Consider the following 12,216-nt stretch of genomic DNA (forward strand, 5'->3'; position numbering starts at 1 on the left):
AATAGCGGTATCGGTATACGCGATACCGCAGCTGCCACGAACACTACGCACCCGCCGCGGTGGCTCAGTGGCTAAGGCGTTGTGTGCTGAGCACGAGGACGCGGGTTCGATTCCCGGCCGCAGCGGCCACTTTTCAGATGGAGGCGAAAAGCAAAAACGCCCGTGTGTACGAGATTTCGGCGCAAGTTAAAGATCCCCGCGTGGTCGAAATTAATCCGCAGCCGTTCACTACGACGCGCCTCGTCGCCTGCGTTGCGTCGGCGCGTAAAACCCTACAATGAATGAATGAATCAATCAATCAATCAACGAACACTATGCGTGCGCGCGCTTCAAAAAATTGTAGTTCGGCGCGCTAAAGATACAGCTGTGCAATAAGGCGCGCTGGGGCAGAAGTCCCCGTATGTAACTTATACATCATTAGTTACACCTGTGCTTCGGGGAGCCCTGTAGAGGTCCCGGTACTAATTTGTACGCCGTGGAGTGCTTTAACGCACGCCAAGATCTCCTACTCGCACAAAATAGCGCTACTGTTTCTAGGTGTTAATCGACCAGATTTAGGGGAAATCCCCAAGGTGGAGTAAGTTTCTGTGAACAGTAAAGGAAAGGAAACTTTCCTTTACTGTTTCTAGGCCACGCCAAGTTAATTGGCCACAAATAACTAAACACTCGACCATGTCGGTCGAGTTCTCGACACTGAAATGTTTTATGCAAAAATCTGGCGGAAACACTTTAGCTGTCATCCAATAATTCGGCCCCATTTGAATTTTACCTTTGCTTCGAATTCTCTCGGCCCAGAAACTTTTGGCGCGGTCTAGCAACTTCTGACGAAGACTGCACGTCCGCACGTACGCACGCGCGTTGCGACGTACTGTCGCAGTATTCGACAGACAGCCGGATTTTCTGATCGTAACGACCAACGAAACATTTTACAAATGTAGTGTAAGAAGGAGCGCACCGACTAGTTCGAGGCCCAGGGAGGCTGGAAGCTCCGTGCCTCTTTGGTCGCAACTTGATATATTTTGGATGAACCGCAATGCAGGCAACGTGCGACGTGAGAGAACCGATGCGAATGTGTAAGATGTGCGCGTAGCCACGGTCTGGAAATATCAAAGGTGAAGGGCGCTGCGCGGCACCTTTTAAACCAAACACAACACCCCGTCAACGAGCCGCGGAAACCAAACGAGAAAACGGGAGCTGGAAAGTTGCGCAACGTCGAAAAACAGCAAGGAGCGAGTTACCAGTAGGACGAGCAGCGCAGCCCTTAGAGAGGCACGTAGAGGCAAGGGGAGACAAAAGCGCGCTTTTATGGAGCGCACGGAAGAGGCAAAAAAAAAAAAAAAAAAAAGCGGGGATAGGAGGGGGACACTGCTGGCACCCCCAGCGCTGGCGCGGCACCGAAGAGGTTCCTAATCCTCTTAGCATGGACGCAGTTCCCAATCCCGCTCGTCTATATCCCCTTTAGCTTCTCAGCGCCGTCTAATCCGGACTTAAATAAAACATGGGAGGCCTAATGTAGTCAAGAGATTAGGCCGGGCTGCGCGCACCAGCCAACACCAACGCGCGCCCCGGCCCGCACGCACAGCGACACACACCGGGCCGGCCGCGAACGCACCAACAACCCCGGGGCACGCACCGGCCGGGCGACCCCGGGCCGGCACTCTATCGCCTATATACACGGGGCGCACCTAGCGGGATTGCCGCCGAGAGGAGGAGGGTTATATCCGCATCGGCGTGCTGTCTCCGCCGCCGCCAATGTTTTTTCGGAGAACCCCCCCCCCCCTCCCTTCCCCATCACACCGCCCTTCCTTTAGCCCGTCGCCTAATCTCGTCAAGGTGAAACTCCAGCGTCGGAGCGCGCGAGTCGGACGCGATCGCCTTGCTCATCCGATGAGCCATTTCTTTCATCTCTGCTCTTTGTTCTTTCTATCCGCCTCCCTTTGACTGATCTATGAGCGCTCGGAGGAGCGAGCGATGGCATGCCGCGTTCGACATCAGCGGCTGCGCAGGAGAGGGAAATGAGGCAAAGGGAACCACGCGAATCCCGTTAGCCGGCCCCGATCCGTGTGCCGCGGAGGCGCGCGGATTAGGCGGCGCGCGGGATGGAGCGGATGAGGGCCGGATGCGCTCGGCAGAGCCCAGCAACATGGCAGCAGCGGCGGACGGGTTCTCCTCGGGGTTCGCGCAGCCGAAAATGAAGAGAGGCGAAAACGACGTCGCTGAGGAGCGAGAGAGAATGCCCCGCTCAGCTAGCTGCCGCGCGCGCAACGACCAATATCCCTGCTTTGCGCGCGACGCTTATATCCTATCCATAGTCGGTCGCCGCGCACACTGCGGATTAATAACTTAAACCTGCCAAAAAGGGGGTGGAAAACAATTTGCGCGCTAGGAAAGGAATTCGGAAGCAAGGTGGAATATACACACTACAGCTGTACATTGAGTGATGCCACGCTTTACCAATCTCTCCCTCTGTGCGAACTAGGGGCGAAGCACCTCAGAGGCTCGGGCTGTCGGCGTCTCCCGTTGTCGACTCATGCCGTCACGGTAAATGAAATTGTCAAACGATGGTAAAAAACCAAGCGTATAATGAATAAAATAGGTTTAAAATAAACTAACAAGATGTAAACTAATTTAAAATACTGGAATAATTAGGATTTAATAGCATTAATAAGAGAAATTAGTTAAATTACGTCTCGAAACTGGTTTCAAACGGCAGGTTTCCTCCTGTAAAGCGTACTTTTTAGCACGCTGCGGCGTGTGACACGAAGGCAACTTACGGCCAGTCTAATTCTCATTTGCTTGCTTAAATCCGGTTCTACGCAAGAGAGGGCGCCACAGCCTCAGCAAGCGCGCGATTGCTCCTCCACAAACGCACGCCGTGTGGCAAGAGAGAAACAATTTTTGAATACACTTATACACGCTTGCTTCGCCCCTCTCCGGGTTTCACGTTGGTGCAAACAGCCCGGCATTTTTTAATACATTGTTTGCCGAGTATCCCCACAGCAGGGACCGTGTAACGCCCTCCATTTCCCCAATAACGCAGATTTCGTGGAAATTCCATTTGTAATCTTTATCATAGCGTGAACGGAGATAATTGGTCAGATAGGATTTAGAAAAAAAAAAAAACTCTCCCCCCCCCCCCCCCAAAAAAAAAAAAACTGTCTGTGGAGAACTCACACTAAATACAAGCGGCATAAAAATGCTACACATTAGTAGACAATTCTCTAAATTTCTGCACAGTATACTTCTAACCAGCCAAGGAAATTTTCGTGTCGGCGTCAGCAGAAAACTCCCAGGCTACTACTGGCTACACAAACATCCCAGGCTGCTAGTGGCTACACTCAGGCTACACAAGCAAACTACTGGCACCGCCAGGGATTGAACCTGGGCCCGAAGAGAAGCAGAACGAGAGCCCGTCGTCTTGCCGACTAAGCTACGTCCACACGTGGAAAGTAGAACGAGGGCGAGTCAGTGAGAGGGATGACGCCATAGCGCGCATACCACCCTCCTTCTCAGCCTTCACGAAACGCTCCTAGCTCTCCGTTTTCTTTCTGCCGACGCTGCTGTGTTCGGGACGCCACCCTCTCGAATCCCTGGTAACGGCTGGAAAAGTGCCTGGTTTCACTCTTTGAAGAGCCACGTGTGTGAATTCAAGTGACGTCGCACGGGTAATCGTTGTGGGCGTCGTTTACAGCCTCGACGTCCAAACACCTTCACAGCGTGGATTGGAGACATTTTTTAAATCTTGGCGCGTGGTTTTTTTCTCTCGTGTTTGTGTCACGAAGCCACACGTTTCCCTGATTTGTTTATTTTCTTGTCCATTCTTTCTAAAGTTTGAAGGTTGCTCATTCGAAATACCTTATCAGGCTGTTTAAACTCCAAGGGCCCGCGCGTTACCGCCACCGAAGCTGCGTCGACTGCACGTGCAATGCTTTGGGTGCCCTACGCAAGTTATCTAATCGCCGCTACGGTCACGCCAAACACGGCATCGCACCGCTAAACGCCCACTGACGCTGCCGGGATGACTACCCCGGCGAGACGGACATAACTGTAATTTATTACGCGGCACGTTGGGGTGACGCACGGTTTCTACGCTTATATTCAAAACCATCCGACGGCAAGGAAGAAGAGCGCGAATGAGCCCTCACTGAACCGTCGCTCAGACGTTACCATCACTTCGCGCGGAATTCCGAGACACGCCAAGATGCGCAAGGCGAATCAATCCAATGCAACAACGGTTCGCGATCTAGGGCCGTATTCTCGTGTTTTGTCCGTTTTGTGTCCGTTTCAAAAGTGTCCGTTTTGAGTAAGTCCTCATTTGACTAAAAGCGAACACCCGGATGTGACGTCATGTAAGCACGGCGGAGCTATGAGCGGCAGCTTCTCGGAGCACACGATTAGGAGCAGACGATTTTTCGTCGCCTTGTTGTTGGTTAGCTGGCGGAACAAACACATACAAGATAGTTCAAAATATGTTTAGTCGTTTAAAATGTGTTTATCGTATAAAATGTGTTAACAAGAACAGTTACAAGAACAATTGCGCAAAAGTCAACCCAAAGTTCGCATACAACTGGAAGTACAGTCGGTAAAACGCTTGTCTATAACAGCGACTTCGACTTCAACCAGCTACATCCGAAAACTGCCGAAACATACTCATTCCAAACATGTCGGAGACAAAAGCGAAGGGCTAAGACTTCAGAATTCCGCAGTAGTTTTATTCAAATCCCACTCAGGCGGGGCAGGATGGGGCTGAGAGTACGAAAGCTGTGTTATAGACAAGCCTTTTACCGGCTGTACGTCACAATAAAACGGACGTTTTCGAAACGGACAAACACGAGAATACCGCCCCTGGACGAGTATCAAGGCACCAGGCCGCATTGGTTCGAGGGAGAGTAGTGAAAGGAGAGCTCACCCTTTGCGCAGATGGCCTCGGAGGGCGAGTATCCGAGCTTGGTGAGCGCCGTGCGCACCAGGTCGACGAAGAGGGCGGCGCTGGGCACGATGGCGTAGCTGTCCACCTCCACCGACGGCTGCTGGCTCTCGCTCTGCGGGCTCGGCACCCGCTCCACGACGCAGTGCACCGGCAGAGTCTTGCCTGCGACGACCACACATTGCGCCACATGTACACGCCGCACTGGGGGACGACGACAGGACGGGGGAGCGCTGAAAAGAAGGCATTCCTTCCCAAAACTCCGCGCTCAGCATTCGTGTCAGTTCGTTGAAGCTCCGCAAGATGCGAGAATCACGCGATGGCCGACGCAACGACGCGAAACGCAACAGGTGCCCCTCGCCCGCAAAAAGATCTATATTCCGGAGAAACCAGAGAAATAACGCAAACAGCAGCAACGCACGCAGGTCACAAAAATGTCACCGGAATAAACGGCCATGCAGTGCAACGAGGGCACGAACACACGTCGGGACAGTGAGGGTCCTGCGAAAGACCTTGCCGGCTTCCCTCGATTCGGGATGGGGAAAGGAATAAGGCACTATAAAAATGTGGACGGGAGCACGGGCCAGCAAGGCAAATGCCGCAGCGGAGAGGGGATACAACACGGGGCGCTTTGAAGACAACCGGGACTGGGGATCATCATCCCGCCATAGCGCAAGGAACACGAAAAGAGACTCCTCCGCTTCTTCAGGCGGAGCGCAACGCGAAACGCAGCCTGGAAGGAGAAACTGCGGCGAGCAAGCTACGTGGACAGCTTTCTTGAAAAGGTATACGCTTGCTCGGTGAAGGCCAAACGAACGCTTAACCTTCTGCCAACACAAACGCAAAACCACAAAAACAAAAAAAATCAGGTCCCTCCCAGGAGCTCCGAGGACGCGAAGAACATAGCACTCCATCAAATGCGCAAAGATACGCATCATGGATGCTTATTACGGTGCATTGACCAAATGAACCTGTTAGGCACAGATAGTACGGAGTTTATTTCCACAAGCCACGATACGCGGCAAGGGATCCTTGGATCAAGCGAACGAAGACGCACGAGCAGGTAAAATGACATCCAGCACGATATGACGCAGTCTAGGCGAACGGTGTGACGCAACGAACCAAAGTTATTAGGTGCAATATAACGAGTCTGGCCGCATTATTCGTACTAATAATAGGACGGAATAATTTCTCCCCAGAGCTGAGCAGCACTCGCTTGTTACTTGCAGCTGAGGGAACGAGGATAGAAGAAACGACCCACACGCAAGGTTGTAAGAAGGGAGTATATAAGGCGGTGGAATGGGACGCGCAAGTACGAATCAATACGAACGAAAAGCAACGCCGCCTTCACGGGCGAACACGATAAGGTATGGAAACGGCTGGGAGGCTAACATTCCGCCTAGCAAATCCAATCCGCGGGAAAGGGCCGCGGAGGAAGAAGACGGCCTAAACGTCGAGCGCAGCAGCAGCAGCAGCGACGGGGTTTCGATCGGCGCTGCATCGATTAGCGTTGCCGCTTAATCCAGCGCTTAGCGCCGCGCACGCCGCCGCCTCGTGCCATTACAATACCCGCTCCTGGCACTTCGCTTCTCATTCCGCCCGCTGCAGAGCACAAGCAAAACGAACGCCAAGGCACCCCGTCGAGATTAAAAAAGACTGCAGCCGCGCAAATCCACGGCTAACAGAATTGAAAGGGCCGCCGCGCGCGACGAAGGGGAGGAGGAGAGCGGGAAACAAAAGGAAACGGCGGCGCAGCGACAGACAACGTCGTGCGTCAGAATACAAATCTCCCAAACACGAGCAGTGCGCGCGCGCGCGAGCGCAGTTTGCTGCCTGGCAGAAAAGGCTCGCTGCCGCCTAATCCGGCTCCGGCGCCTAATCCAAAAGCCGGGCTTCGAGGAGCGCCGGAAAATTTCGCCTCGCGGATTAAAAGATCCTCCTCCTTCCCCCCGCCGTCTCCTCTTTATCCGACACCGAACTCGCGCGCCCCCTTCGCCTCTATCCTCTCCTAATCCCTCCGCCGCCGCCGCCGCCCCGCAGGAAAAAAACGGCGCGAGCGCGCTAAAACAATTCCGCGGTGAATTGCTCTCGTAGAAGAAGAGAACGATGACGGGATAGAGTGAGGCCCCCCCCCCCCCCCCCACCCCCCCCACCGGCCCCGCACACGCAGCCTGCGCGCCCAATAATGCACGGAATACTACACGAAACCTCGCCCCCCTTCCCTCCGGAATCCGGAGCGAGACAGCGGCTGTGGAGGAGCGTGAGGCGCTCGCAAGACAGCCCTGGCTGATCGGGCTACCAGCGAGTACCGCTCGAGACCACTGCTGAACGTTATGGATGCACAATTAGACCCCGCTTCTTACGTATTCTGGCCCGTCTTGGAGGAAAAGAAGGTCTACAGGCAAATGGGCCGGCACGCATGGTTCAGCGACACACACGGTCACTGAATATAAGCTTTGAACGTTGGATCATTTACTGTGCTTGCGTACACGCAATTGAATTTACCTGGCTTTTACCCAGCATACCGAAACCGTTAGACAGCAGCGGCAGACGTCAATACCGTATAATTACATTTACCTTAAAGGAGCCATGAAGAGAAAATGCAAGTTGGTTTTATTCGAAAGATTTCGTGTTTTATAGTGCCCCCAGCGCTTGTCCGGATACAAACGGTGCATTATTCACTGAGAAATTAAACAATTTAGGTTAAAATTTTCATTTTCCCGCTCAATCGTGCGTTTTCGTGGTCCCAAATGACATCACAGGAACCGACCGCTCTGCAGCCTAGAGTACCTTCATTCACGCATCCGCCGTACAGGGTAGAGACACGTATACGCTGGCGCCGCCATTTTCGGTTGCTCGCTCGCCGCCAAAGCAAGTCATTGTGTCAAAACCGCGCTAAAATTATCGCCGCAACGCGGTTTACTGAAGAAGTTTGAATCATATTGTCTGTTTCGCGTTGCTAGGTCTCGTGGGAAACGAAAAGAATAACGCGTTGAGCTCGTTGGCCCAATTGCGGCGGCACGGGACCGTTCAAAGGTTGTCTCCACCCTGTACAGCGGTGTTGGTTTGTTCCCGCGTTTCTTTACGTTCCGTAACCTAGATGGCGCCACCATACCGTGGCAAGCGTTTGGTTTGTTTTTGCCCGCATTTAAACCTGGCTTGTTTTTGTTCTGGGAGAAAATATTCGTTCCCTGAAACAGTGCTCGCTCAACAAATGGGGTCACGTAAGACACCGTTGCTTGCGTCAATCGGCCAGTGTCGTCTGAGACAACCCCAAGCCCCGTAGTGCTGTGCAGCTAAACCAATGCGCAGTACGAACAGCAGAACGCATCAGTACTTCTATGTTTACATGTGCTTTCGTAACTTCCACTGTTTGTCCCATCATTCTTATTGCTTTGTAAAGAATGTGCCCTAAATTTAAGCGCAAATGGCTCGTTCGTCTAGTTTGTAAGCTCTACCTGATTTTCGTATGCTTCTGCCTGCCTCCGCCAATCGCAGAGCTTAGCTCATGTGACATCATAGGTTCTGTTGCGGGAAATGAGCTGGTGGGTCGCATGACCATTCCCGTTTTTCCTAATTATGTAGCTTATTTGAGCGAAGTTTACGTTAAAAGTGGTGTCAGTATGATTCTAACGAGACAATCTTTTGAATGAACCAAACTTGTGTTTTCTCTTCATGGCTCCTTTAAGCATACCTCGTCTGTGCATGATGACACCAGTGGAAGTAGTACGTCAGCGAACGTTATTACCTGCCATAAGCAGAGTGTGCGCATAACGTGCACAGTAATAAAGGTCGCCGACACAAAATTGCGATTACGATGATCTTACCTCGAAGTCCGATTACCTAAATAACTGCGCGACGTAGTTGCCCACGAGCTACGGGCTTTCAAAGTGCTCAACTCCCCCTTTTTCGAATGTTCAACTGTGATTTTTTAATACGCGAGTCCATGGCGATCACGCAAACGAATGTTGGCGTTATTACGCGACAGACCTTACTTAATTCTTCCGACGGTGGTGTCATTACGGCCCGGTTTTCACATGAATAATCCACCAATAGGAACGACCCATGCAAATTTTTGTGAGCGCCCCCCCCCCCCCCCCCCCACACACACACACACACACACGCATACACGCGCGTTAACTCGGCAAGAAAAAAAAAACGTTATTTAACGACGTTCAGGCTGGACGTGCGATGCTGTAATTGACAAATACAAGGCCTCGGCGGGTGGTGGGGGGGGAAGGGGTGTACAGACATAAATAGAGGGTTATACAGAGCGGAGAACCGGTCCCGGTACGGTACCCGGTAGGAGACCGGCGCTACTACGTGTGCGAAGAGGCGGAAAAGCTGGTTGTGCGCATGCGCAGGTGTACCGGGTACCGAACCGGTTTCCGGTTTCCCGCTGTTCTGTAACTCTCTAATGGCTGTAAGAGGCACAGCGCACCACCGTACGAGCGCAACTCCTGAGTGGATGAAACGCGGCGTAATGACAGCGTCGTCTTTGCGGTCAATTTCGGTATGATCATTTCGAAGATACCCGCACTAGATTGAGAGGCATTTGCGAGAAACTGGAGACGAAATTTTTCCCGTGTCGACGCGACGCGGAGAGGGTCGGACATCGACATCGCCGGAGAGTAGCCGTATACAGCTTCGCCGTAAAAATGTGGTTCCGCTGTTCACGCAGGACGGCGGAACTGGCACTGAACTGCCGTGAACCGCCTCAAGCGAGAGAGAGAGAGAGAAAATTTTATTTGCCTTTTTGGCTAAGGCCTCCTCATTCCAGGGGGCCACTGGAATTCCTCGTTAGTTGGTCTTCCAGGGGTCTAGCCGGGAAGGCGGGGTGCCTATGGACTTTTGGACAAAGCTTGCCAACGATAGCTGCTGCTCTAGCGTGGCCGGTTGAGTCAGCCACTCCCTGCGGATACTGCTTCTATCTACCTTGGGGCATAGCCATTACATGTGCTCTTGATTGATCGGTACGTGGCATTCATCACACTCTGGCGGGGAAGTGTTCATACAGCCTTTGTAGATGTAAACTTTGTCGGGTGTGAGTAGCGTTTGCGTTTGCGTCAGCCTTATAGTGGTTTGCTGTTGCCTGGATAATTTCTTGTGCGGAGGAGTGAATTTGCGTTTGCTGTCTGCGTATTCTTTTAGCTGCAGTTTTGGCGGTGTCACGGGCTTTTGGGTTTGACCACAGTTGGCAGGTGCCCGGAGAAGCGCTTCGCGGGCGAGCAGGTTTGCTCTTTCGTTTCCTGCCAAACCTGTGTGTCCCGGTACCCAGTGTACCCTTATCGTGCCTTTAAGGTGCTTAAGCTTTTCCAAAGCCGGTTTGGAGCCCTGGTTGGCCACTGTGAAGGCCGGATCTGAGGACAGAAAATGCTTCACGGCTCCGGTTGAGGAAATCATTCGACACGAAGGCCCCACTGCCCTAATGACCGACATCTGTCCAGCCTCAATTCGCATGACCACGTGCACTCACACCTGTCACAAGGACGCGGCTCAATAGGGCACAACAAAACGGATTTCCTTTTTGGTTCGTTGCGGACGTCATTACGTCAGTCGTGAACCTTGCAAACTCGGCAACCAGCGGTTCGAACACGCTGCAACGCCATCCGTTCTGACAGTACAGTCCGCAGGCTTTCAGTCCTAGAATAAACGATAGAGATGAAGGACACAGAGCATGCCCGAAGTCATCGATGGAAGTCTCGGCGTGGAGTAAGAAGCACCCTCTCTTAACCCCTCTTTCTCTTGAAGAGCAGACGATTACTCCGACCCAAGGAAGGACGCGCGGGCGGCGTGACGCGATCAGCTCGACAGGTCGCAACCACCGAGAGATTCCTCCGCCACCACCCACCGCGCACAATAAGGTGGCCACGGGGATAGGAACAAGGGCAACCCGCTGGGAACTCGACTAAAGAACACGGCGGCAAAGAGCGCAACAAGAGTGGCCGGCTGGATGGAGAAGAGGAGGACGGCGAGAGGTCCCACAGACACGAAAGCCCCAGCTCAGCGAGAAGTGCCGCCTCTGCGAGCACGCTGACAAGAGAGGAGAAAAGAACCAGGGGGATCAAAGGAGCAAGGAAAAAGAAGAGCTCAGCAGCAGCAGCAGCGGGATAGACGACGAACGCGAGGTGTCCGTGGCCCGGGGGACACACAAGCCGGGAGTCGGATTAAGCGCGGATTAAGGGCGCGGACTTTGGTCAAAGGCGCGCGCCACCGGCGGCCATCCCGGGCCCGGGCCGCAAGCGCGGACGTCCTCGCGGCATTAGCGCACGCCCGCGGGCCGCAGAAAAGGGGGCTCATCTCGGACACCTCCTCCCCAAAGAAAGCCCTTTACTCTTTCTCCCAGCTGACCGGTCCGCGCTATTTTTCGTTTCTCAGCCTACCACTGCAGTTGGTCCGCTTTATCGCGCGGCTTCTTTATTTCTCGAGGCAGGCGGTGAAACCGAGTTTCTTTCCTCGGCTTCGCCCTCCTCCTCCTCCTCCTCCTCCTCCTCTTCCCTCGTGGGAGTTAGGACGCCTTTGCTCAAGGCGGCGGCGGTGGCTTCTGATCCGCGCGGGCCTGTCGTACCCCAGGCCAATCCTCCATTCCTGATTGACCAAGCGCGCCGATCGATCACTCTATACGGCCGCGCGCACACGTAAGTCTCCCGCCGCCGACCTCCTTTTCTTTTTTCTTTTTTCTCGGGCTCATTCAATAGCTCTTGCCCTCGTTTTATCTCCATCTCTGGTGCCGCCGTTGGCGCAGCGCTAAACGCCGACGGCCCGCGATCCTACTAAAAACAGTTCTTTTCTCTACCCTTTTCAAGCTCCTTTCAGAAGGCCACTGGAAGGAGAGCGAACACAAGCGGATGATAGCTCGGGCAAGACAACTTCTCCTCCTTGCCGCCCTGTAGATCACGCAGGTCGCTATAAAACTTCCCTCTCTAATCTTCAGTTCACAAGCGAATTTCTAGCCAGCTCCCGGGGCGGAGGAAGGAATCGTTTCCTGTCCTTTTACTCCCCAGGACTTTCACCCAAAACCAAAGTTGTACGGAGTGACACTTCTGTTCCACACTGTACAGTAGTGTAGTGCTTGTACTGCCGGCATTGATTCTCTGGGAGCTTACGCGGCTACCAAACAGCTCGGAACCGAGAGGCGCATGCAGATCCTCGGACCCTACCTCGCTCCCCTTTCTCGTGAAGACTTTCTGGTACGCGCATAAGAGCGCGAGAAGCTTGGCGCCCTCATAACGGTGCGGAGCTCCACACTTCTCTGGCCAATATAGTTTGTTCGGAGTGGGCGAAGTTGT

At 53.4% G+C, this 12,216-nt stretch overlaps 1 protein-coding gene across 1 annotated transcript in view; it reads right to left on the reverse strand.

The window, feature by feature from the left end:
• The window catches only part of Dve (SATB1_N and homeodomain domain-containing protein dve), a 75,717-nt gene that overhangs the window by 26,492 nt on the left and 37,009 nt on the right, over nucleotides 1-12,216 (reverse strand). The window contains exon 3 of the mRNA XM_077703532.1: nucleotides 4,910-5,092. Within this exon, the coding sequence (XP_077559658.1) occupies nucleotides 4,910-5,092 (183 nt within the window). The remainder of the gene's footprint in view (nucleotides 1-4,909; nucleotides 5,093-12,216) is intronic.

The sequence above is a fragment of the Haemaphysalis longicornis genome, unplaced genomic scaffold (genome assembly GCF_048455015.1).
Source record: "Haemaphysalis longicornis isolate Haplotype H1 unplaced genomic scaffold, Haemaphysalis longicornis Haplotype H1 scaffold_3, whole genome shotgun sequence".
In the NCBI taxonomy this organism is placed as follows: Eukaryota; Metazoa; Arthropoda; class Arachnida; order Ixodida; family Ixodidae; genus Haemaphysalis; species Haemaphysalis longicornis.